The sequence below is a fragment of the Phycodurus eques genome, chromosome 8, assembly GCF_024500275.1.
Source record: "Phycodurus eques isolate BA_2022a chromosome 8, UOR_Pequ_1.1, whole genome shotgun sequence".
In the NCBI taxonomy this organism is placed as follows: Eukaryota; Metazoa; Chordata; class Actinopteri; order Syngnathiformes; family Syngnathidae; genus Phycodurus; species Phycodurus eques.
In genome coordinates, this window is record NC_084532.1 from 26,637,272 (window position 1) to 26,663,883 (window position 26,612).

The window sequence follows — 26,612 nt, forward strand, 5'->3', positions numbered from 1 at the left end:
AGAATCAGAATCATCTTTATTTGCCAAGTATGTCCAAAACACACAAGGAATTTGTCTCTGGTAGTTGGAGCCACTCTCGTACAACAGACAGTCAATTTCCAGAACACTTTGGAGACATAAAGACATTGACAAAAAACAATTGTGCAAAAAGATGCAGAGTCCTCTAGCACTTAGAGCAGTTCGAATGACTAATATTGCAATAGTCTGGTGCAATGACCATTGTGCAAAAGGCGCTGAGACTTCAAGGAGTGTATGCGGTTTAAAGTGACGAGTAGTGCGATCATCTGGGACAATGTTGGTTGCGCAAATGTTACAGATACTCCTCAATCAGTGTGCAAATGGAGCAGATGCTACTCTTGCATGCAAAAATGAATAACAAAAGACAACAACAACTATTGGAACCCGGGGATGAAACGGGACAAACAAAAAAAAAACAATAACAAAAGACCACAGCAAGACTTCTTGTGGAAACTAGGGATAAAAAAGGCACAAAAAAACATACAATTCAAGATTCACACGGAGAAAAGAGAATAAAATGCAATAGAAGAAGATGACGACAACACCTGATGGAACCTGTTTGGTGATAAAAAAGAAGAGCACAAAAAGAAACCACAAAAGACAACACTAATGATAAACAAGGAGAAACGCGAAAACACAAAGTAATAAGATAGGCCACAACAAGAACATCACCTTTTGGAACCGGCTAATAAACAAGGAGAAAACGGAGCACAAAAAGCAATAACAAACGACAGAAAACTGGTGTGGGAACCTTGAAATAAGCAAGGGGAAAAGAGAGCACAAAAAGCAGTGACAAAAGACAGCAACAACACCAGTTGGGGCATCTGAGGTGTTACTGAGAAAAGAGTGCAAAAAGCAATAACAATAGCCAACAACAACTGTTGGACCCTGATTGGGAAACCAGGAGAAAAGAACACAAAAACCAATAACAAAACACGAGAACACCGATTGAGGAACCTGGGGATAAACAAGGATAAAAAGAGCACAAAAAGCAAAAAAATACAAAAATGACAGCAACACCTGTTGGGGAACTTAAGGATAATTATACAAGGTGAAAAGAGAGCTCAAAAAGCAAAACAAAAAGACGACAACTCTTGAAGCCTGCTGATGAACCTGGTGATAAACAAAGAAAAAAGAGTGCAAAAAGCAAAAACAAAAAATGACCGCAACACCTGTTGTGGAACTTGGAAGTAAAAAAGATGGGGAAAAAAGAGCACAAAAAGCAAAACCAAAAGACGACAACTTGTGAAGTCTGGTGATATATCCGATGAGATATATATATATATATATATATATATATATATATATATATATATATATATATATATATATATATAAAAGAGCGCCAAAAGCAATAACTCAAGACAACTACATATTTTTTTGGAGCCTGGCTGAGGCAACTGAGGATAACGTTTCCTTTTGGAAACTGGGATTGAATGTGAAAAGAGTGCAAAAAAAGCAACAGAAAAGATAACACCTATTGCAACCTGGTTGGGGAACCTGGTCATAAACGAGGTGAAAAGAACACAAAAAGCAATGACAAAAGAAGGGAACCTGCTGTCGAGAAAAGAGCGTGTAAAAAAGCAATAAAACATGACCAACACCTGTTGGTAAAACCTGGTTATAAACAAGGACAGAAACTTGCACAAAAAGCAATCACAAAAGATGCCCAAAACATTAATTTCAACCTTGTTGTGATAAAGGGGAATCAAAAGAGCACAAAAAACAGTAGCTGCAAACGCAAACAAAGAGCCATGCTTGAGATTCCGTTGTGATGAGTAACGATGATTGCAAAATAATCCACAATAATCATTTGATAATTTGATGCGTTGCCTCACAAAGCTTCACTTGTGGCCAGTGTTACACAATGAATCTCCTGTGGAGTTGCGTAAGCTTCCATTGTTTATTTTATTTTAGTACATCCAGACATCTGTGACAACGCTTTCATGTCATAGTTGCCTAAGTCGTATTTGAACTTGTCCGGAAAACAAAGAAACCCTTAAACTTTTAGCAGTTTTTTTTTTTGTTTTTTTTTTTGGGTGAATTGGTAACAGTAAGTTAGTGAGTTATGTAATTATGCTATTGCTATTTCGTAATAGAAAAAAAAAAAGGAGTTGGAAAAATGCTGACAAGATGACCTGCTGATAAGCTTAACTTGTTTCTCCGACTTTTCCATTCTTCATTTGTAGAGATATAGTGATGTGTCGTAACAATTTTTTTGGTTTCGCAGGTTTAACCTATCCTCCATTTTTACCTGAAAAACTGTTGTCGTGAGTTGAGGAGTTAGGTTACTTGAGTAATTTCTTTTGTCTACGTCGGTTCATAGTAGCTAGCCAAAGCTTAGAAATACTTATTATTGCTAAAGGAACACTAAATAAATATTTCCTCAGAAGTCGTCATCTCGACTGCATTACGACGCATTTAAGGACAAAATCAATCATCGATCTTTGTGATGTTTTGCTTTTTCCTGGCTTGTTAGCGTCTCTTCCTGCCTCTGCTATGCAGACCTGCCGTTAGCGCTGTGCTTTGTTTACCCCCGCTTGGATTTTGGTACCGTGGTGCCTGTAATTTTTGGTGACAGGTAATCTAAACCCATAAAATCTAAACAAGAAGCAGTTAGTGAGCCAGACAACTCCCAAAAAATGCCTGCTGGGAACATTGCAGGGAGGTTGAAGCATAATGCTAAAAATGTACAAAATAGAAAACTAATCAACCTATCGCTGTCATTCCATGAAGGGAAAATTCTGGGGGTCTTGAGGAGGAAAATAAATGACTTTTGCCGATGTAATGTCAGACTTTTTCTTGGCTTGTGCATTGTTGACTTTTGTATTGCAAATTTTCGTCTTCAGGCCAATTTAATGCACAACGATTAGGCGATATCGTTTGCCAGTTTAGTTACAATCGAACCGTTCCCCGCCCCACAATGCAACAATCATCCTGGACCGGGAAACGGGAAGTACCCTGTGAGCTAGCATCATTCAGACAAAGGCAAAAAAAAAAGTTTGAATTAGTTTTCTACTTTTGCCATTGCAGTCAGTTACAACCAAAACTTTTGCCGACATCAGAATGCGAATAGTAGACTCCATCTGGCTAATTTGAATTTGCCTGCGAGCTAACATACTGTACAAACAAAACTCTCGTTTCAGTTACTGTTGAACCGTACCTCATGCCTCTGAATGCAAATCGTTAGCCTAATAGCATAATTGCACAATTACAAAAACAAAACACAATTTCTAGCCAGCATGTTGCTTAAATGTATATATGCATGCATGTTTTTTAAATGTATATTGCGACAAAAAGTTAAAAATGACTTGGGCAATTATGCTGTTAGGCCAACAAAATGGTAGCATAGCATTTGCCTAAACTAAGCTACAGACACGCAGTCCAATTATTTTTTTTAACTGATTTTTAATTTCCCACTTTTGTATGTGATTACCCCCCTGACTCCCACGCCCCCTTTCAGTTGCAAGGAACTTTTGCAAAGAAATTTTACATAGTCTGCTAGGTAACTTTTTTTGAGACTGTATTACTGTTATAATAGGAATAACCTGTTGTGGTATAGTCCTGTTTGCCTAACTTTAACATATTACATCAAACAAACAAAAATACTCTTATGTGATTGAATTATTATTTCTTTTAATAACTTTTTTAGATTAATTAGTTTGTCACCCTTTTTTTCTTTATCTTTCAAGGTCTGCTAGCTAACAGAGAAGAGTTCAACCGTAGGAGAATCATTATCATTTTTTATCCTTTATGACTTTTGACACTGGAAAACAAATAGAAAAATGAATGCTTTCGCGTTTTGTTGACGTACCTATGATGTTGCGTGTCGCAGACGAGAGGACCTGAGAAGACTTTGGAGGAGCGACGCTCCAGCTTGGACGCCGAGATCGACTCTCTCACCAGCATCCTGGCCGACTTGGAGAGCAGTTCGCCCTACAAGCCGCGAAACACGCAGGTAACTCTACCGCTTTATTTTTTTTGTTTCCTGACACTTTTAGAGCTGTATTTTTTTTCAGAAAATGTGGTTCAAGTTAGGAAATTAAACAACCAAGGAAATCTTTTGGGATCTCCCTATTTCCTAAAATGTATCTGTGAGCGACCGGTTCATAATTTCGACAGATTGTGATGTCAAAGTGTGGTCTATTTATTTACATAATACTGTCCCCACACTGAATGCTCTTAAACAACATAGCCAATTTTAATTTAAACCAAAAATAATCATAAAAACAATGTCAAATACAAAATAACTAACAGAATGCAGAATGGGGTGATGTGTCCGCTGCATGCCCCGCATGCACAAATCCGCTGCACTAATTGACAAAGTGTAGGAAGTGCCGCCTTCATCAGTGAAAATGCTTTTATCGTCTTTACAGGCGCTCGTATATTTTTTTGACACTCTGCTGCGCTTCAGCAAATTAGAAGCCACTCGCCTCGTCGCAGCGCCCTAGCGCTGCCCCAAGTTGTCATGGTAACGAAAGCCGGACTCGTTGGGGCGAGGTCAGCAGGGGGCTCATTTGCATGACGCAGGACCACCCCATGAAAACAGGCTAATTTCAGCGAATCTTAGGCTATAAAGTTGTGTGACAGACACAAACATGTGACAGACTTTTTATTTAGACAAATGGGAACAGTTTTAAATTGTGAGAGAAATGCATAATATGTCTGTCTCCTTTAAAACAACTGAAGCCCAAACGCGGCCCCGTTTTGTTTGGCAATAGTGACTAAATGTGCCTTGACCCACATAAATGAGTTGATTTTTAAGGATATTAAAAGAAAGTCAAAGCCTTGGGCACTAAACTAAATAGTTTCAATCAATGTAGGACAGACACGTGAGTTATATGTATAAAAAAAAAAAAAAGGTCGTAGATAAAGTAGCCTATGGAGCATTTAGTGTTGCTGTGTTGGTGTGTTGCAGGAGGCATATTTAGAGTACATACTGTACATACATGCATGCATACAAAGTGACAAGGTGAACCTACGCGGACATAAATAATTGACTGGCTGTTCATTTAACTTCAGTTGAACCCTGTGGCCTCATACAGTGTATACTGTGTGTGCGTGTGTACGTGCGTCTAAATGAAAGTACATGATTTGTCGCAACGTTTCAGGAATAAAGACTTCTCTGCATTTGTGCATTATTAATATTATTTTTCATTATTTCCATTTTAAATCATAAGAGAAATAAATATAGCAAATTGCAGAGAAATGTTTTTTTTACACAAAAAGTACACAATAACATGCCCAATTGTATTGTCAGTAAATTTATTATTTAAAAAAGAACATGCAATAATTAAAAATAAAATAAATAGATCAATAATTTATACATTTTATTATTTTTAAATTCAGATAACAAAATAACTATCCAAATAGCACGTCATTATTTTATTATAAATGCAAGTTATATTTATTTAAACAAAATACAATTTGAAAAAAATGCTAATTCAACAAAATGTTTATAAATTAAAATAACTATTGTGTAGAATAAAATATACCTTGTCAAATACTATTTTATTTACTAATTATTTTAAAAAAAATAATTAATCCAGATTTCAGTTATTTTATTATTGGAAATTAAGTAAATATAAAATAAAAACGAAAATTAATTTTAAAAAAAGACATTACAATTCTTTTTTTTAAGTGCAAAAATAACATTGCAAAAGAAACTTATTGGAAATTAAATGAAAAAAAAACCTAAAATTACTAAAAAAAAAAAAAAAAAAAAAAAAAAGATTTTTGTAAAAACAATTTAAAATTAAACACATTTTCATTTTATAATTATAGGAAATTAAATATTGTCCAATACAAATGAAAATGAATATTTATTTTAATAGAATACAAATGTTTCTTTTTTTTATGATTTGAACTTTATTTAGACATCTTTACTTATGCCCACTTCAACCTCTGAAAATATGTTTGGCAGACCCCTTTTCTGATTTCGGCTTGTTGGTGATGTCTGTATCGGAACTGGATGTAAATTGGGGCCAGGGAAATAATTGGATCCAACACTGCTGGCATGATTCGGCTTGTCGTGTTGGTTGCGAAATGCCGCATATGTCACCAATCTTCCACTATTATGTCCCTGTGGCCGAAAATCCCAGTGACGACGACAGCTCGGAAGTACTCTACACTCGGATGGCTTTGGTGACCATCTTAGTGTCTTTTATGTGTCGTTAGTTTCAATGTTCTACCACAAGATTTTGTGGGTACGCGTGGTCAGAGCTGTGTGTAAAGCACCTCGCCACACACAAGTCCAAGTTGATAAATCTCGTACTTTGCGTGGGGAAACTTTTCAAAATAAACAGATTTATTATATTTTGTTATTGGAAATATATATATATATATATATATATATATATATATATATATATATAAAACCTGAAATGAATACAAATGTTTAAAGAATAATTATGGAATAAATATAATTGAAAACATCTTCATTTATTTTATTATTAGTAAAGAAATGAATAAAAACATATAAGTACATTTCAAAAGTACATATTGTAGTAATATGTGTCACTGTGGTAAAGTGCTTGAAAAGCGCTTCAATTTGACCGCTTAAAAAGTGTATGGACCCAAAGCTTTAGACTATGCATGGTGGACCTTGACAAGCGTGTGTGCGCAGGATAGCCTCCTTTTTTTTTTTTTTTTTTTCTTCTTATGTACAGGTCGTCTTTTTTTGTTTTGTAAATAAAATATAGTATAAGTGCATAGCTTAGTCAGGACAAAACATGTGCTATACCATATTAGCCAAGGGGACCTGAAAGCTTTTGTCAATACTGTAAAAAAAAATTGATGGGACCTGTCCAAGACCTAGCGTGTATTTGCGTCCGTGCTAACTAATGTATGGCCGTACTGCTGCTTTTTACCTGACATGGTAAGAAAAGAAAAAATGTATATAGTTTTTCTATTTCTAGCTGTGCAAGCACCACTGCAAACATGCCAAAACGTGTTTTAATCATGAAATGTTTTAGATGTGTGTGTTTTAAATGTGCGTGGATGTCCACGTGGAGATTTACATTTCAATGTTTTTTCAGTTATGTGCAGTGCGATACAGAGACAAATACAAATTTTTTTGATATAGTTCTATATTTTCTTTTGATTTGGCAGTGTGTCCGCTACATGCACCACAGTCACGGCTCTGCTACATAAATTGCCGAGTGTATTAGGTGTAATTTCTGAAGTGCTGCCTCCACCAGTGAAAATGCTTTAATTAATTTTAAGTGTGGTCACTTTTGGGAAAACAAAGTATATATTTTTTGGGACTGGGCTGTTTCCTACGGAGTCTCAGACATGACATGAGGGGGAATAAAACAATTTCGTGCACACGAAATTGTGCGCATGAACAACTACTTGCATGAACAACTACGTGCACACGAAATTGTGCGCATGAACAACTACTTTGTGTCCACAAACTACTATAATAAACTATTTCATGCGCATGAAGTACTACATCGTGCGCACCACTTTGTGCGCACAAAATAGTTATTCTATATGTTCGAAGTAGTTACAGGGTGTGCACGAAGTCCATACTGGACAGGAGGGTAAGGAAATCGAGCGCACCCTCTTTCCAAGTTGAAAGTCGAGGCAGAGTTGCAGTTCCGACAAACACACAAAGAGTAGTCTACTACTCGCTGTAACAAAGTAGCAAACATAGACCCAATCAAATAACTGCCTAAATGTAGAATAATAAGATATTGACGAGAACATGTTAAGAAACTAAACTTACCCTGAAGCCATTGCATGTGTCTTGCAGTTTCGGCTGCGTCGTTTGTAACAAGTCCCCAAAAGTGCGCTCGATTTGGTTACCCTCCAGTCCAGTACGGAGCCACGGCTTCTTCGTACGCACGCAGTAACTACTTCACGCGCACAAATTAGTAACTCGAGTGTTTGTGCGCACGAACTAGTATTTTTTATTTTTTTATTTTTTTTACGTCATGTCTGGGGCAACGTAGTTTCCCTCACAGAATATCGAAGCGAAGCGACTCTCTTCTTTCACCAGTCAAAAAAAGCTTTTTTCTAGCTTTTTCCATTCTTTATTGGCTCGGTTTCACCAAAAACACAGGTTTCTGACCAAAAAGTAGACAAAATGAGCTTTTGCTGAAAATAAACATGTTAAGCAGAACAGTGACTTTGACACTAATACTTGTTACGGCAAATTAACAAAAACAAGACTGAAAAAAAGGACTTTTCAAGGCAAAATAATTATTTATTTACAGATGTACAACTAAGAAATGAGCTGCGATCGACGCTGATTCACTCACTATATGGCTTGATTACATCAGTGGCTTTTTTTTTTTTACATGCCGTTTGTTATTCACTCCATGAACTGCATCATCTTTCCTCACGATGGCGACACGTTCTACTACTTACCACCACACATACTCTGTTTATACCATACATATACATACTCCGAGTGTGAGGTGCCTAAACTTGTCTGTGTTGGCATTTCTCTCCCTCATGATCGACGGCGCAAGCCGAGATTCAGCCCCTTTTTTCTACTCAAAAGCTGTGCTGATCTCAAATCCAAAGCCATGCGACGCCGCCATCTACATCTCATCCGTTTGTCATTCCAGTGGTTTACAAACCTGAATTTCACAGACAAGCTAGACCAAAATATTCTTCGGTGGCAGTAAACGGTTGGATTCCAGTTGACGAATATAAAGGTAAACTGGAACTCTGCTTTGAAAACGACTGGTAGTGAATGAGTTAATTGCGCCATTCCCCCCACTTTACTTGGGCGGCAGCGTATCCGAAGCTTGTTTAAGTTTTGCCCTGCGACACAAAGTATAAAATGGACCAATCGACGGCCCATAACATGGAAAAACTTCTAAGTTGGGGCACTTGGAAGTCAAGGTAGCACCCGTATAATCAGAATCATCTTTATTTGCCAAGTATGTCCAAAAAACACACAAGGAATGAACATATAGACACGCACACACAATGTTTCTGATTGTAGCTGATGAACTCGGGTCGAGCGTTTCGGCCTTTTAAGCGGCTTTTTTCCCTTCCACGCCGTTATTCTCCCGCTCTGCCGTAACCGAATCAGAGTAACGAGCGACGGCCGGATGATTTACGGGCAATTACGAAGCAGGCTGCTCAAAATCAATAGGTCGCCAACCCGCACGCACGCTCCGGTGGGAACGATCTCTCCCCGAGCGATAAAAGCTGGAAAAAGTAGGGGAAAGGCGCCTTGATGTAGCCACCAAGATGGACAGTGGCTGGATTAGGGTTTCAAGCCTGGTTCAAGGTTTCAAGTTAGGATTAGTGTGTGTAAGGTTTCAGGTTAGAGTTTCAAGTTAGCCCTCAGTGTAGAATTTCAGACAAGAGTTAGGGTTTCAAATTAGGGTTTGAAGCCAGCATTAGGGTTTTCAAACGAGTTTTAGGGTTTTAATTCATGGTTTCAAGCCAGGGTTAGGGTTTCAAGATGGGATTTCTAATTAGGGTTTCAAATCTGGGTTCAGTGTTTCAAATTGGGGTTTCAAGACAGGGGTCAGGTTTCAGAGGAGGTTTTCTCATAGGGTTAGGGTGTCATACCTGGGTTGGGGTTTCAAACAAGGATGACGGTTTCAAGTTAGGGTTTCAAGATGGAGTTTGGGTTTTAGACAAGGGTTTCAAGGTAAGGTTTTAAATTGGGGTTTCGCGAAATTCAGGTTAAGGTTTTGAATTAGGGTTTCTCCAAAGGGTTAGGGGTTAAAATTTCGAGACTGCGACCAAATTTAAAAAAGCCCAGACTCCTTTAAAGAGGATTGTCTCGGAAAACAAACTATCATTAAAATAAATTGCACTAATTGTAGTAGAAATGATTTATCCATGTTCTGTTTCAAACTATGATTTGAAATAGGTAAATTGGTTTGTTTTGCTAATAAATGATTAGCAAAATAGTGTGAATAATCATGAACAATACTTTTATTTGTAGGTGGTGCACTTATGCAATCGTTTTTAAATATATGTCAATCATATGGTTGTGGTATCGCTCAAACTTACAGTGGTTTTCCCAGGGCACGAGGATTAGGACCCCTCACTGCTGGCCCCTCTGAGTCGAACAAATGATTAAATAAACGTAAAGCCTTTTTTGTTTTTGTTTTATTTAATTGACCTGTTTTGTCTGCACAGCTGATTGCGGACAAACTTGTTGTTCACGCTAAAATATTTTGCAAATATCGTATCTCGGGTTACTGCCAGTCTTCCTATGAAACATGGTCATGCTGTACCTCCTCAAAAAGTGGTGCGACCAAATCGACTGAAAAAGTTGGTCGCACCAGTGCAAAAGTTTGCGTAGAGCCCTGTTAGGGTTTCTAGCTAAAGTTTCAAGCATGGTTAAGTGTTTAAAATTAGCGTTCTAAGACAGGTTTCTGATTTCGAGTCAGTGTTAGGATTTCAAATTATGGTTTAGAAATTTGAAACACTAACCCTGTCTTCAAACCCCAATTTTATTTTATTTTTGCCCTCAATTATCCTCTCTGTGGGTGACGTTTACTTGTTTTGACTTTTCCATGACGACCTCCTTTAGCGGTTTGTGTAGTGCTGTGACGTGCGAGCTAGTGTATCATGCGATGATATCTACCTACTCTTCCTTTTACTGTACACGAGGACAAACCCAACAGCACGGCTTTTTTTTTTTTCTTCTCATTCCCTCTAAATGTTTCCCTCCGAGAGTTGTGCTGCTCGCTTGTCCGAGCTCATCATCTCTGTTTTGGTGAGTTAACAAGGAGGCGAGCACCAGTGTCAAAATAGAGTACTCGTCAACCGCCTGCGTTAGCACCGCCGATACGCTACACTACACCACACCACCCTACATTGACCTCCTGCTTGCATCCTCGCTGACCGCTGGTGATTTTTGTGTTTTTTTTTTTCTCGAAATCAAAGACGCACTTGATGCCTCTTTTGTTTGTTTACTGGAGGTCACTGTTAACCTCATTTTAGTAAAAACCTCTGGCTAGCTCTGACATGGGGCGAGTGTGACTCAGCACCCAAATGCAGCACACCGGAAAAGTTGGAAAGGATTTTTTAAGCATCAATTTGAGATCAACTACGTCAAATCAAAGCCCGGATACAGTGCAATTCACATCACAATTAAGACGGTCAGGTTTTGCCGATAAGGAAGTTGGCCAGAGTGACGCAATGTTCCGTAATCCACCGATAGCAGGTCAGGAATGATCGTATCTCATTGTTGTCTTAATCCACGATGGACGGTGAGCAGAGCGGGGAAACTCACACTTCTTGCAGAATCCCCAACAGTCACGTGGACAGTAACAGGCAAACGTGATAAGGCAAAAGTCTCACTGGGTCGTGATGAAGCGTCTCGCTTGTATCACAGTCAAACACTGACCCCGATCGCATCATCAACAAGGCCTTAAATAGGGAGGTGTAGCTGACTCTGGCTAGTAGCGCGTGATTGATTGACAGATTGGCTGTCTGACATGACAGACTGTGACAGAACAAATGGCAGACCGTGATAAACTCACTGTAAATACTCGCTTCGGTGCATAAAAGACGAGCCGTGGTCGCTTGACTTAAGAGTTCGGAGGCGTCGCTTGGTTTTTCGCTTTGTTTCACGAGCCAAAATTTTAGTTACGAGCACTGCAGCTCGAGTAAAGTGAAGAAAATGGAGCAATTAACATACTGTAATGACCTCGTATGTGGGCAAGGAGAGCCACAGTGGCTGATGCAATTTCAACCATTTATTGTAAAGTAAAACTATATATATGCTAAAATAATAAAAGTGCATTTTTTCCACATTAATGTAAACACAGCACCCCATGTTGACAGAAAAAAAAAAACGGAATTGTTGATATTTTTGCAGATTTATTAAAGAAAAACTGAAATATCACACAGCCATAAGTATTCAGACCCTTTGCTCAGTATTTAGTAGAAGCACCTTTTTGAGCTAATACAGCTATGGGTCTTTTTAGAATGATGCAACATGTTTTTTACACCCGGATTTGGGGATCATCTGCCATTCCTCCTTGCAGATTGTCTTTTTTTGAAGGTGAACCTTCGGCCCCGTCTGAGGTTCTGAGCACTCTGGGGAAGGTTTTTGTCCAGGATATCCTTGCTTGTACTTGGCTGCATTCATCTTTCCTTCGATTGCAACCAGTCTTCCTGTCCCTGCAGCTGAAAAACTCCCCCACAACATGATGCTGCCACCACCATGCTTGATTGTTGGGACTGTATTGGACAGGTGATGAGCAATGGCTGGTTTTCTCTTAGAATTAAGGCCAGAAAGTTCTATCTTGGTCTCATCAGACCAGATGATCTTATTTCTCACCATCTTGGAGTCGTTCAGGTGTTTTATTTTATTTTATTTTATTTTTTTTTTAAGCAAACTCCATGCGGGCTTTCATGTGTCTTGCACTGAAGAGAGGCTTCCGTCGGGCCACTCTGTCATAAAGCCCCGACTGGTGGAGGGCTGCAGTGATGATTGACTTTCTAGAACTTTCTCCCACCTCTGGAGCTCAGCCACAATGATCTTTGGGTTCTTCTTGATGTCTTTCACCAGGGCTCTTCTCCCCCAATTGCTCAGTTTGGCCGGACGGCCAGCTCGAGGAAGGGTTCTGATGGCCCCAAACGTCTTCCATTTCAGGATTATGGAGGCCGCTGTGCTCTTAGGATCTTTAAGTGCAGCAGAATGTTTTTGTAACCTTGGCCAGATCTGTACCTTGCCACAATTGTGTCTCTGAGCTCTTCACGCAGTTCCTTTGACCTCATGATTCTCATTTGCTCTGACATGCACTGTGAGCTGTAAGGTCTTCTATAGACGGGGGTGTGGCTTTCCTCGTCAAGTCCAATTAGCATAATCAAACACAGCTGGACTCCAATGAAGACATAGAACCATCTCAAGGATGATCAGAAGAAATGGACTAGCGCCCGAGTTAAATATGAGTGTCACAGCAAAGGGTCTGAATACTTATGGCTTTGTGATATTTCAGTTTTTCTTTTTTAATAAATCAGCATAAATTTTATTATATTTATAATAGTTTTTTTGTGTACATTGAGGAGGGAAATTAACTTAAATGATTTTAACAAGTGGCTGCAATATAACAAAGTGAAAAATTTAAGGGGGTCTGAAAACTTTCCGTACCCATTGCGTGTGTGTGTATGTATATATATATATATATATATATATATATATATATATATATATATTTCTGTGCTTCTATTTGTCAAAGAACACATTTCAAAAATATATTTGATCATAATAAAAAAAAAGGTGCTCTTTTAAATATTATTTATGTGCTTCTATTTTTCAAAGTAACAAATCAGAGTTTAGAAATGGCAGTTGTTTTTTATCCTTAAATTACGTTGTGCGGAACAAGGCTACAAAGGGCTAATCAGCCGATGTCGTCATTAACCCTCACGTGACACCGCTATGAAATCAAACCCTTGTTCTTCTTTCCCCATGTACAAAACTGTCTCATTGAGTGGCCTAAATCTTTCATTAACACACCAGCCAACCAGCCGTGTGTTTCTTCCGCCCGTTTAGCGGCGTACAAGCTTGTCAAAATTACCATCGGCGCCGTTAGTTTTGGACTAAGTGCTCTCCCGTGTTTGTTCATATTTAAGTTTGAAAGTGGAGTCAAGCTGTTTGAGATAATAAATTCTACTCCAAAGACCCGGAATGGTAAGGCGCCTCTGAGGTGAGGACCTTGCACTCTGAGAGACTGCCACTAAGCAGGGATTTTGACAATGTGATTTAGTAGAAAAAAAAAATTAAATCAATCAAGTCTCGACATGCAAGACATGCAAACTCCACACAGGGGTGCCGGGGATTGAACTCCGGTCCTCAGAACTGTGAGGCACGACGCTCTAACCAGTCGTTCACCGTGCCGCCCAGAATGAAACCCTTTTTACCCAAATTGAATGAGTCGATCCAGTAAATAGGGATTTAAAACTTAATTTTCATGGGTTTCAATTGGCCAGTAGTGGCCACAATAGAGCCAAAAGGTTTCAAGACAGGGTTATAGTTTCAAATTAACATTTTAAGACAGAGTTTCAAATTAGGGTTCTAAGATGGTTAGGGATCACAAATTAAGGTTTCAAACCTGGATTAGGGTTTAAAATGAACATTTCAAGACAGGGTTACAGTTTCAACTCAGGGTTTCATACTGGGTTTGAAGTTAGGGTTTAAGCCTGGGTTAGGTTTTCAATTAAAAGTTCTGATTAGTGTTTCAAGCCTGGGTTTGGGTTTCAAGTTCCAATTAGTTCCAATTAGTGTCTCAAATGATTTAAGACAACATTACAGTTTTAAGTAAGGGTTTCATATTGGGTTTGAGGTTTTGCTTTCAAGCCTAGGTTAAGGTTTCAAATTTGTGTTTCAAGCCAGGGCTAGGGTTTCAAGTTACTACGACATAAGAATTTCTTGCCAATGATTTTGCTGACCCCAGTTTCTGTGCACTCTGGAGTGAGCATGCAGACGGTGGATCACGTTGCCGTGTTGTGACATCCCGCGACGGAAGACGCTTTGACGGACGCGCTGTGACGCACAGACCCCCGGGGCACCTCGCGGAAGCCATCCGGCGTCTCACCGCCATTTCCAGTACTCGGCTTCTGTCAGCATGTCACGCTCCCAACGTGACATTAGCTCTGCATCGGGCTTTCTGACCCAAAGTATAAATATAGCGTGTAAGGTAACCGAGTGGATTGTGATAGTGATCCACAAAGACAACTGGACTTCTTCATTGTGTGGTCACTTTCACTTCAGTGAAAACACTTGTTTAAAACCACCTCACAGCTTTGCTTTCTGTTATCTTAATGCTAACACCCATGCAAAACACCATAGCGGGCTAGCATATAGCATCGAAAGTTGCTTTGCTTTTTATGTTTAAGCAACATATTTGAACATGAATTGTGCATGAAAACAGACAGTTACTATAACAATATTCACAGGCATATTTTCCTTATCGTCTGCAAAGAACGACTAATATTACGCCGGCTTACCGGGAAGTTGTGACCATCTCCATACATATCTGTATGTCTGTAGTATACTGTGAGTGAGCGTGAAAGTGTAAATAAACCAACTTTTTTATAATGTAATTTAGGTATAATTGCTATGCGTACTGCAGTACAGTGAACTCCTTTATATCCGTGGTTCGTCACTCGTAAATTTTGCAGGTATTTTTTATTTTTTTTGGGGTGGGGGAGCTATTGTCCGTTACATTTGGCACCATCTGGTGGCATCTTGGTGCCAAGGAACTGTTGGAGTGAGTTGAGATGCTTCATTTAGATAGTAGTCGTTTGCCCCCATCTTGTGGCACCTATAGGTAATTACGTCAATTTACTCACAGATTTTCACTATTTGCAGGCAGGGCTCGGCCCAGATGTCATTCATGTTTGATGTGTTCCTTTAAAGGGCGTGGCCTACTGAGTCGGATTGGTCACTTCGTCTCTGTGTAAGCGTCTGGCTGTGAGTTGTGGCCTACAGCAGCAGCTTCTCATTTTGTATTTGTGACTGTTTGTCCCGTTCAATACATGGCTAAAAGTCCATCGGTGACTGTGGCTCTCCTTGCCCACTTGCGAGAGCGACGGGCGATCTGAAACTTGTGACACAAAACAAAAACTGGACCAAGCGACGGCTCGTAACTGGAAAAACAAAAGTTGGGGCACTCGTAAGTTGAAGTAGTTGACAACCGTAGATTTAGTGACATGTATGAAATAACAAAGTACAACATAGGACGTATTACTCACAGTGTCACTGTCATCACAGTTTGTTTGTGTGTGTCATAACGCACAATGACAGCAGTTGACGTCCAGCCTGTTAGCGTTGTTTCTAGGACTTTAGATTTTTTTTATTTTGTGTTTTTTTTTGGTTCACCCCCCCCTCATTTGTCATTGGCCCGGCCTGTTTATCAAAGACAAAAAGACGGTGACTAACAAACATTGACGGAACAATGCGTAGCCCCTCCCCCCTCCTCCCCGCTCCTCCTCGTCTGTCATCTTGAGGCTACGCTACGCTAGCCTGCAGTGGGCCACCCCTGTCAAAGCTCTGAACCTGCTGCCGGATTGACCTTCCAGTCAATGGCCGCCACCGGCCAGCATGGCGGCGTGCAAACAATCAAAGGCAAAATACAGAATGTTACACCGGCGAGGACATTAGTGCCATTATTCTGCTGTACCACATCAGCACATGGTCCACTTCATGCAACATAGTAGCGCAGTAATGCCAGCATTAAGTAGTCAAGTCCATTGTAGCAACTCAGACATTGACTATATAAATTGAGAATGCTTCACATCCGTGTTGCATAATCGACTCCATGCAACACAGTAGCTCAGAAATTTCTGTAAAAAGATGTCCATTGTAACAATGTGCTGAAAATGCGTCATAGCTGTGTTGCATTGTCATTTCCAGTAGCTAAGTAATGCTCATTTAAATAACAATGAATCAAGTTGACTCCCTGGACCCAGCGACGGCTCAACCGGAAAAACCTAAATTGGGGCACTCGTAAGTTGAAGTACCGCATAGTTGACATCTTGTATGACGTAACAAAAGTTGGTTGACTCCATGCAACACAGTAGCGCAGGGATTTCATTAGTAATGACTCTTGTGAGGATAAAGCGGTACAGAAGATGGATGAGGCAAGTCTATTGTTTCACCTCAAACATTTACTTTATCAACTGAAAAATGCTTCACATCTGCGTTGCATGGCTCAGTAATAAGAAGTCAAGTCCATTGTAACACGTAAAATATTGTATTAAATGACAATGCTTCCCATCCATGGTGGACAGAGTCTTACATGCAACACAGATGTAAGCCAACTCTCAGCCCGGCTCTCTGAATTCGCAGCGACTTCTTCCCCACAACTTGAGCGTGAAATTTGTCAGAAAGTCTCCAGAAAGCCTTTTTCGACACGTGAGGCGAAGATTAGGAGCGACTCCAGCAGCCTTTGGGGGGTATTCGCTAAAAACTGTTAACTTTGCATTTCAAATCACCAGGGCGGAGGAATCGTCTTTTTCTTTTTTATTCTTTCTTTTTTTAAGCTTTAGGAAAAGCCCCAGAGTCATGGAAGGAAGCTCTGCATCTTTTTTTATAGACGCATCACAAAACCTTCTCCTTTACTCACACAATGCACGGATGCTTTGCACTGTTGGCTCCAAATGTCCGTCCGAGCGTTAGCCGCTGGAGCCATGTCGAAACAGTGTGGTGCCTGGGAGGCCGGTCTCTTCACTCAAAGGACAAACACAGCTGACTTTGCGACCGACTAAGCAGAAGCCAAAGTAAAAGCAAAATATACTTGTGGCGCTCTTGTAGCTGTTACTGAGCTGAAGAGTGCTTATTGTTTTTAAAAAGAACATTTGTTCAAATTGGAGAATCTGACGTGGTCGCCCAACAATGTTGTGCGCAACCATGTTTCTGTTCCGTGCAGCTACGTGACTCCTTAGCCTTGCACGGTCTGCCTCACTTCTTGACCTTTCAATGCATTTTTCTGCAATAGTCCATTTAAGTCAGTAAAGTAACCCATTAATTTATTTTTTTTAACCCTCTGGAGTGACTTCTTTTTCTAATATTGCTAATACTACAGTATTTTTTTTTTTTTACAGCCAGCAAGTGTAGCATCCAATTATTTAACTAAAATGTAATTATTCTCCATGGAAAGCAGAGGATATCTCCACTTCTTCAAATCAAAATTGCATCATTCATTTCCTCCATTGTAGTGCAGTAAGCCATTGGAAACTAAGAATATTACTTTATTGCTTTCTTGTCTAAAAATTGAGAAATTATGTAATCTGTAGAAAATTTATATAAATGAACCCATTTTATGCAAATAGTGTGATTACATTCTGTAGTTAGCAATAACTTTTTTTAAAAACTTTATTTATTTTATTTTTTTTTAGATGGAGTATTTTGGGGTTACAATTTTCCAAAAGTGTCCACTATGAAGCCAAAATGTGTAATTTGACATAAACTGTATAATATTGAAACATTTCAAGAGCTGAAGTTGGAATGACACTTTTCCCACCGTTGGAAAAGTGTTATTACATTTGTATTAACACAGCTCAAAGGGGCCAAAAAAGGAAGTGAGTTGGACACCAATTGTCAGCATGGATTAATTCCACCCAGGTTCCAAATTATCCAACTTTATTTAACTAGCGACACTTTATCAAACGAACTCAAGAAACCCGATAGCGCGTTTTGTCTTTTTTGGGCACGATTGTGGGATCTTTGTGTCAGAATGGCCGTTTGGGCAGACGCACTATCCGCGTGGGCGAATCCCAAAAACCTAGCCCGGTCGGCAGACTGACTGATGGTGCGCATTTGATTAGTTTCATCACATTCCACCGGCATAATTGGTAGAAAATGTACCGTGGCAGCGTAATTATTTCAGAGGGGGGCCCCTCGATTTGCATTAGCCGTGGACGCGCTAACTTAAACGCTAGCTCTGGAGGCCTGAAGAGATGAATGAATAATCAGCACAATTTAAAAGCCATGAAACATTTAAATAAAGTAATGTCTCTTCCTAAAGGGCACAGTGGAGATATCTCTCCATACATATGCAGAAAGATCCTTGAATATTCTTTTTTTTTTTTTTTTAAACAAACATCAGCGCTAATCAGCCAGACAAAAATCAGAGTGGAAGCACGTCATGTTTTTTGGGGGAGCTTTTAACGCTTCCTGAGGGGCTGCCCCTCCAACGTGGATTAGATGGGATTTAGACAAACTTGCTGCATGTAGCTCAGACGCTAACAAACGGCTTTACACTAAGGTTGTCGCTAGCTTCCTCTTAGCGATGGAGACGCTAAAGGCGATTAGCGGCTTTCCGCCCAAAAGTGGCAGACATACACCGTAATTATGAAACCGGTCGTAATTGTAATTACCTCAAACGTTATCGTTAAAAAGCAAACATTTTAAGAGTTGACTGTTTTCTTCCAGTAGACTTTGACATGGTCCTTCCACAATGTTCTGTTCGTCCATGTTTATGTTCCAAAGAGCTATGGAATTTATTAGTTCCACCTAGTCTGCTTCATTCCTTGCTGTTTTGCTGCATTCCTCCATAATAATATTTTTTTCTAAATAGTCTGAGGACCCGGGTTCAATCCCCGGCCCCGCCTGTGTGGAGTTTGCATGTTCTCCCCGTGCCTGCGTGGGTTTTCTCCGGGCACTCCGGTTTCCTCCCACATCCCAAAAACATGCATTAATTGGAGACTCTAAATTGCCCGTAGGCATGACTGTGAGTGCGAATGGTTGTTTGTTTCTGTGTGCCCTGCGATTGGCTGGCCACCAGTTCAGGGTGTACCCCGCCTCCTGCCCGATGACAGCTGGGATAGGCTCCAGCACGCCCGCGACCCTAGTGAGGAGAAGCGGCTCAGAAAATGGATGGATAGATGGATGGATAGTCTGTGACGCTGTCACTCCGCATTGTTGTGTTTGTGTCATTGTTTATGTTGCAGAGAGCTTCGGGATTTATTATTTCCACCCAGTCTTCTACGGATCTTTCTGTTTTGCTGTATTTCTCCATCATAATGAATTATTTCCCGATACTGTGATGTGTGATTGCGGTCGCTCCACAATGTTAGGTGATTCCATGTTAATGTTTCTGGGGCGCTACGCCACTTATTTGTTCCTCCCAGTCTACTTGGTTTCTTGACGTTATGTGGAGGCTGTGTCTTTGACCATTGGTGTTCTAATAGACTTAGCATGTGGTTGCTCCACAACTTTGTGTGCCCATGTTTATGTCCCAAAAGCAATGTAATTTATTATTTCCGTCCAGTCTGCTTTTACTGCATTATTTCATAAAGGTACATTCCCAATAGACACTAATATGTGGTCACTGCACAATGTTGTGTGCTGTTATGTGTTCCAGGGAGCTGGGGTCCTTATTAGTTCTATCCAGTTTTTTTATTCCTGCAGTTTCAAGGGACTATTATTGATAAATTCAGTGAAACATAAGGAACTGAAGCAGACTGGGTTGAAATATGTCACATAAGCTGCATGACTATGAAAATGGACGCACACAACATTGTGCACTCGCAGCAAGACGTGTTTTCGCTGAAATGGACTGCAGCGAGTCAACAGAGTAAATTCCAAAGCACCTTGACAGCAGCCACACATTGTTGAGCTAATAGCAATAGGCGGGGAGGGGAAGGACGGAGTATGCGATAAATGGTTGCTCAGGCTGGAAACGCCACATTACACTTGTGCTGACTCGGGCGGGAAAAGACGCTAAATCACGGAGATTTGCGACGCTCTGCGCGTTTCCTGGGCAGAGTTGCGGCGATTGAGCCGCTCAGCCGGGCGCCGGCCGGTTCTCAAGGCCGCGAAAACAACATCTCAATCACGGGGCGTCGGGGCTAAAGCATCTGTGGTGTCAGTCTTAATTGTTTTCCGCCCAACGTCACATATCGGTGTCAGACACAGCCTGTCTAAAAAGGGTCTGTCATTAACCTTGGACGGCCTTATTAGGTTAGCGCCTAAAGACACAAAAAACTCAATTACTAAAAGTTACTGCACAAGGGGAACAAAATGACAAGCTACGCATCAAGACCTTTGCGACTCCACCAGACGTCTGCTGAACCAGGGCAATCGTTGCAACGTGTTGCACTCGACAGGGAAATGTCAAATGTAAACACAACATTATGGAGCGAGTCTGAGTCTACTGGGAAAACAAGGATTATTATGTATAAATGAAGAGAAAAAGTCAAGAAACAAAGCAGATTTGGCAAAAGTAATAAGTGGCATAGCTCCATGGATCAGACCGATGGACACACAACATTGTAGAGGTACTACATGTCAGACTAATGGGGGGGAAAAGGGACGATTTTTACAAACTACAATAAGAACAGAAGCAGACTGAGCTGGATTAAAAAGTTTTCTGCCGCCACCGAATTTAAACATGGATGCACACAGCATGGAATGACCATACTGGGAGGAAAAAATAAAGGGAAAAACCAAGGCCTGAGGCAGACTGGGCTGAACAAATAAGTCGATAGCATTCTGTAACATAAACATGCACGCACACAGCAGACTATCATTTTATGGCTCCACAATGTTGTGTCTTGTCATGTTTACGTTCCATAAAGCTTTAAAAGTTACCAGTTCTTCATGTTTTGCAGGATTTCTCAAAAAAAGTATTTTTTTTGAGAATATGATATGATAGCTCCACAATGTTATGATATGATAGCTCCACAATGTTATGTCTGTCCCTGTTCCCTGGAGCTACATTTCTTTATAATACTCCCTTGTAATGCCAGTATATGCCTATATGTGGTCGTGCCACAATGTTGTGTATGGTCATGTTTATGTTCCAGGCAGCTGCCTGACTTACTAGTTCTGCCCAGTGTTCCTCAGTTCTTGATGTTTCACTGTATTTCACCATAGTAGTCCTGTTTTTTTTTTTTTTTTGTGTGTGTCCGAAAACGTACATTTAGTCGCTCCACAATGTTGTGTGTCCACGTTTATGTTCCAGGGAGCTGCAGGACTCAGTTCTGCCCAGTCGGTCTTGGTTCTTGATGTTGCACAGCATTTCTTTGTAGTAGTCCCTTGTTTTTTCTCAGCTGACTATCACGTGTGTGTTTACGTCCATGTTTATAGTCTGTGAAGCTACGTGACATACTAATTCCACCCAGTTTGTGTCGGTTCTTGAACTTTTGCTGCCTTTCTTCGTGGTAGTCATTTTCTTCATGGTCGCTCCACAATGTTGTATTTATGCTCTGATGGACATTTCTTTCTTTTTTTGGTTCTGCCCAGTTACTTGCCTTTTCTGTCCATTTTTCCAGGAATTATTTTTTTTCCCAGTAGACTTGGACATGTGATTGCTCCACAATGTTGTGTGTGTCTGTTCATTAACAATTAAGGCAAAAATTTATTATTTTTCATTTTCTGTGTCCAGACCCTTGGCCCTTCTTCGGTGTCCACCCCAAGTGCTCCAGTGACTGGTTACAAACGCATGGTCATCCCTAATCAGCCGCCACTGACCGCCACCAAGAAGTCCACGCCCAAAGCCCAAGCCCCAAGCAGCGGCTCGTCGACGCTGCCGGCGAAGCTCCAGCCCGTGGCGGCGTCCTACACCACCGCCTCCACGCCCAGCCAGCCCACATTCAATGTCCAGGTACGGTCCGCCCAGCCCAGCCCCCAGCACCCAACAAGCGGCGGGCAGCACCTTGGTGGAGGCCAGCAGCCGGCTCGCAGCCCCACCCAGGTCCAGTACATGCCGGCCCAGCCCAAAGGGCCCGACTTCGCCTACGGGCCGCCTCAGCCAGGGTTCTCCCCGGTTGGCCCGGGCGCTTATCAGGACCAGCAGGCCTACAGGAGAACCGAAGCTCAACCCTACCAGGCGGCGGGCCCCAAGAAGACCTATATCACTGACGTGCCGCAGAGCTTGGACCCCTACACTTCTGGACCAACCATCCCACCAAAGGTAGAAACAGTCCCTAACCATGAATTGGCTTACTCTGTTGCTAACCAAAACAGAAGCATCTACCGAGGCGCGTAAACAGTCTCTAAGATGAATTAAAAATGTGGAGTCTTAACTCATGTTGTACAAATGTTCCCTGTGCAGCAGTAAAGATGATATTGCTATTAGTAGTGTTCCAGTAAACTCTTGACATGTGCTCACTCCACAATGTTGTGTGCATTCACGTTAATGGTTGAGGCAGCAACTTGACTTCTTTGCGCTGTCTCGTCTGCCTTATTTCTTGATGGATTGCTCCATTTCTCTTTTATAGTAATGTTTTTCAATAGATTAGGACACATGGTTTCTCCACAATGTTGTGTGGGTCCATTTTTATGTCCCAGGTAAGTTACGTTACTTACGGGTTCATCTCAGTCAACCTTAATTTCTGACTTTACGCTGCATTTTTTTAATTGCCTCTTGTTTTTCGAGTAGACTCACGTGGTCGCTCCACACTGTTGTGCGCATCTATGTTTATGTTCTCAGCAGCGACTCGAAGAATTTCTTCTGCCCAGGCTACCTTGGTTTTTGCCATGCTGCTGCACCTCTCCATAAAAACAATGTTATAGGATTGCACAAAAATGTTTATTTATTTATATTTCTCTCTCTCTCTCTCTCTCTCTCTCTCTCTCTATCTGTCTATCACTGTAGATTGAATGTGGGGTCTCCGCAATGTTGTGTGCGCCCATGTTTTTCTTCTTGGGACACCTATAGTATGTGACTTATTAATTCCACTGTCTTCCTTGTTTCTTTCAATTTCCCTTAATTTCTCCATTATAGTCCCTCTTTCCTAACATGTGGTCACTCCACAATGTTGTGTGGATCCTTGTTGCTGTTGTATGTATGTTCATGTAATATGCAACTCAGTAGTTCTGCCAGGCTGTGTCTGTATCTGCCATTTCGTTATATTTCGCCATAATACTGTCGTCCCATATTTCCCCAGTATACGCTGACATGTGGTCGTTCCACAATGTTGTGTGTATCTGTGTGTATGTTTATGAGTGTGTGTTTCAACCTAGTGTTCACATACTTTTTGTGTGCGTGTTTGCATATACGAAATTTACTTGCACGGTAATGCGGCAGGGGACGTGCTTGCGGCCTTTGATTGCGATGCATAGAATAAACTGTTGTTTTAACCTAAATGAATTTTTCAAAGATGACCTCCATTGGGGCTATGCGCCATCTGAATCAATTTTGTCTCGCAAGCAAAAAAAAAAAAAAAGTTACCAGCCGTGGCGTATTCTTCATCTCTGCCTTCTATGATTGTTTGTCACGTTTGTGCAGAGATGAAAAGGTTTACACTTTATTTTGTGTCAGGTGGAAATTTGTTTGTCTTTGGTGTTACAGCACATCCAAATGGAAAAGCTTTGTTGAGCTTTTCAGTTCAATTCGTTTGTAATAAACTGCAAAATATGTTGCAGTCAACAAAACGTTCAAGACATTTGCAGGGAAAGGATGGAGTTTACTGTGTAATGTGCAATATCACTGTTAAAAACATAGTCAATACTTTGACATTTTTTTAATAAAATTTTCTTTATTTTTTTAATTATTAAATTAAACCAAAAAGTATTTATTTGGTTAGACAGTTACACAAGTGAAAGGTTCGCCCAAATATGTATTAAAGTGGGTTAATTATATTTGATATAACTAAGACAAAATAATAAAGAAAATAATAACTTTTTTGTTGGTTAATCATTTTGTACTATTTTTTTTAAAAATTATTTTATATAAGCAAAGTAAAGGTTGTTAAATTGTGAAGCCATGAAAAATAAGTGCCATATAAGTGTTTCTTTTTCATTTATTTATTTATTTTTCATTTCAAAAAGCATCTTGACTGCAGCATGCCGCCCGGTGCCAACAGAGCTTTTAATAGTACAGCAAGTCTGTGTGATGAGAATTGTAAAGAATAGTCGGATGCCGCGGAGACAAAATAGTTGTAATGTGAACAACAGCTCTGGAAAGTGGAAGGCCCTGGAGTTCTCCTTTAATTCAAGGATTCTCGTTCACGTACAGGCGCCTCCGCCGTCCTGCGGGAGACGTTCATCAAGGACCGTACGTGTTTTACTAAACACAAATTAGACGTGCGAGCCTAATTATATTTGTTCAAAAACAAGAAAATCTACATTTTTTTACTTGAAAGCTCGCTCACCCGACGTCCCAGTTTGGCGCCAAAACACAAAAGGTGACATTTAGTACGTTCGTTTGCCTTTGATGCCACATAAAAGAAAAAGAAAGAATTAATTAAATGCAATAAAAGCAAATGAGCGTGTTGTATATATTTAGACTTTACTCTCTAAGGTCTTTCTGTTTTGTGTTTGTTACCTCCGCCAAGGAAGCTAGGTTACGCCCCCCCCCACAATGAGAAAGAATGGAAATGGAAAATAATCCGTTCCAGGGTCATACTATACTCAGGTGTGAAAATAAGATAACCACTGCCATTCATATCTTAAATTTAATGGCGAAAGCGTAACTTTCTAAAAATGATTAGACAAAAGATACACAAATATTACCTAACATATTTTTAAAACATACAAAAACAATTACAGCAAAATATGACAAAAAAACAAAAACGTAAAAAAAAAATGTTAGATAAAAAATACACATTTTAAAAATACCCACATATTAGATTAAACAAATACATTTAAACAAAAATGCAACAAATAAATTTAGTAAAAAAATAGACATACGATACAATAAATACAATATTTAAAAAAATTAGAAAATAATAATAAAACTACTACTTGTACTAATAATTATTATTATTAAAATCATTGACAGATAAAGAAAATACCCAATTTAGAAAATTGCCAATAAATGAGATGAACCCGTAAAGAATCCACTAAGGTATTACACAAAATATTGCATGAAATAATACTATAATAAATATTAGAAAATAATACTAATGATACAACACAAAAGTAAAAGGGAAAAATAGCTAACATTTAGAAATATGTGGGAAAAAATAGAATAACTATTTCAGCAAAAATGATGACAAAATTACAAAAATATTAAGTAATAATTTCTAGTAAAATAATACACAATTTGAAAAAATGGCAAAAATATTAAATGGTACAAAAATCCACAAAATACAAAAATACTAGGGAAATATGATTTATACTAATCAAACTAGACAAAATATTCTGTTACAAATTCACAAATATTAGACAAATTCACGAACCCTAGCAAAAATACAAAAAAATAAGATGACAAAAATGCAAAACTAGGAAGACAATAATTTTAAACTTTTGGTGTTTTCCATAATAGTTTCAAATTTGGGTATTCAATTAATTTCCAATGATGTATTCAATGAAAAATACTTAATTAGAAAAAAAGAGCAAACATTTTCATACTACACAAAAATGTTTGAACATAATACCTAAAAATATTTGACATTAGGGAAAATACCAAAATATGACCCATAAATATTAGTTTAGTTTTTTTAAAACATAATCGATAGGTGAAAAATACTCAAATCAGATTAGCAAAAAAAACAAATTTCCAAATTTGTAAATATTACACAAATAACCAAGTATTAAACAAAAGAAAAGCAAATAATGGAAAATTGTAAAAAAAAAAAAAAAAAAAAAGGAAAAAGCCTTCCACCGTTTTCCTCTTCATCTGTGCACTCTCTTTTTCTTTCTAAATATGGTAGTGCCTATAATTAAAATTGGAAACGTTATGAAAGCCTTTCCTCCCTAATCGTGTCGTGACTTGTCTGTAACCTTGGCAAACACTGTTATGAATTGAACGCTGCTGTCTCTTTAAATGCCGTTTTAGATTAAAGCAACACTAAAGAAGTACATCCATTAACTTGATTGATTGACAGGATATGGCGATGCTCTTTGATGGATGTCTTCATTAAAGGATCACTATGCAAGTATTCATAGAAGGTCATGACAAGTTCAATGCCAACTCGTGCGACCCAAATCCGAGCATTTATTTAGTTATATATTTTGATTCACCATGTCAAAAATAAATGACCAATTTCTACGAATCCTGCTCGGAATGGGAACCCAGAATGGGAACGCAAAGGCTCAGCGGGATGACGGCTCGTGTTATTGCCGGCTGAGCTTGAGTGACGGCGGTTTTGACAGCGGCGGATTATTATTATTTCACAATCCCGACCGGCGGCTAATGTCCGCCAGAAGGTCGGTCATGTTGGCCGGCGGCTGTCAGAACTAGACTTGCGAAGGGGTGGAAAATTTCCGG

The 26,612-nt window shown here is 39.6% G+C and overlaps 1 protein-coding gene across 9 annotated transcripts in view; it reads left to right on the plus strand.

Moving 5' to 3' along the window:
- lpp (LIM domain containing preferred translocation partner in lipoma) overlaps nt 1-26,612 on the plus strand; it is a 140,588-nt gene that overhangs the window by 62,674 nt on the left and 51,302 nt on the right. For all 9 annotated transcript variants that reach the window (XM_061683396.1, XM_061683394.1, XM_061683397.1 and 6 more), the window contains 2 exons: nt 3,854-3,976; nt 21,843-22,370. In XM_061683396.1, the coding sequence (XP_061539380.1) occupies nt 3,854-3,976; nt 21,843-22,370 (651 nt within the window). The remainder of the gene's footprint in view (nt 1-3,853; nt 3,977-21,842; nt 22,371-26,612) is intronic.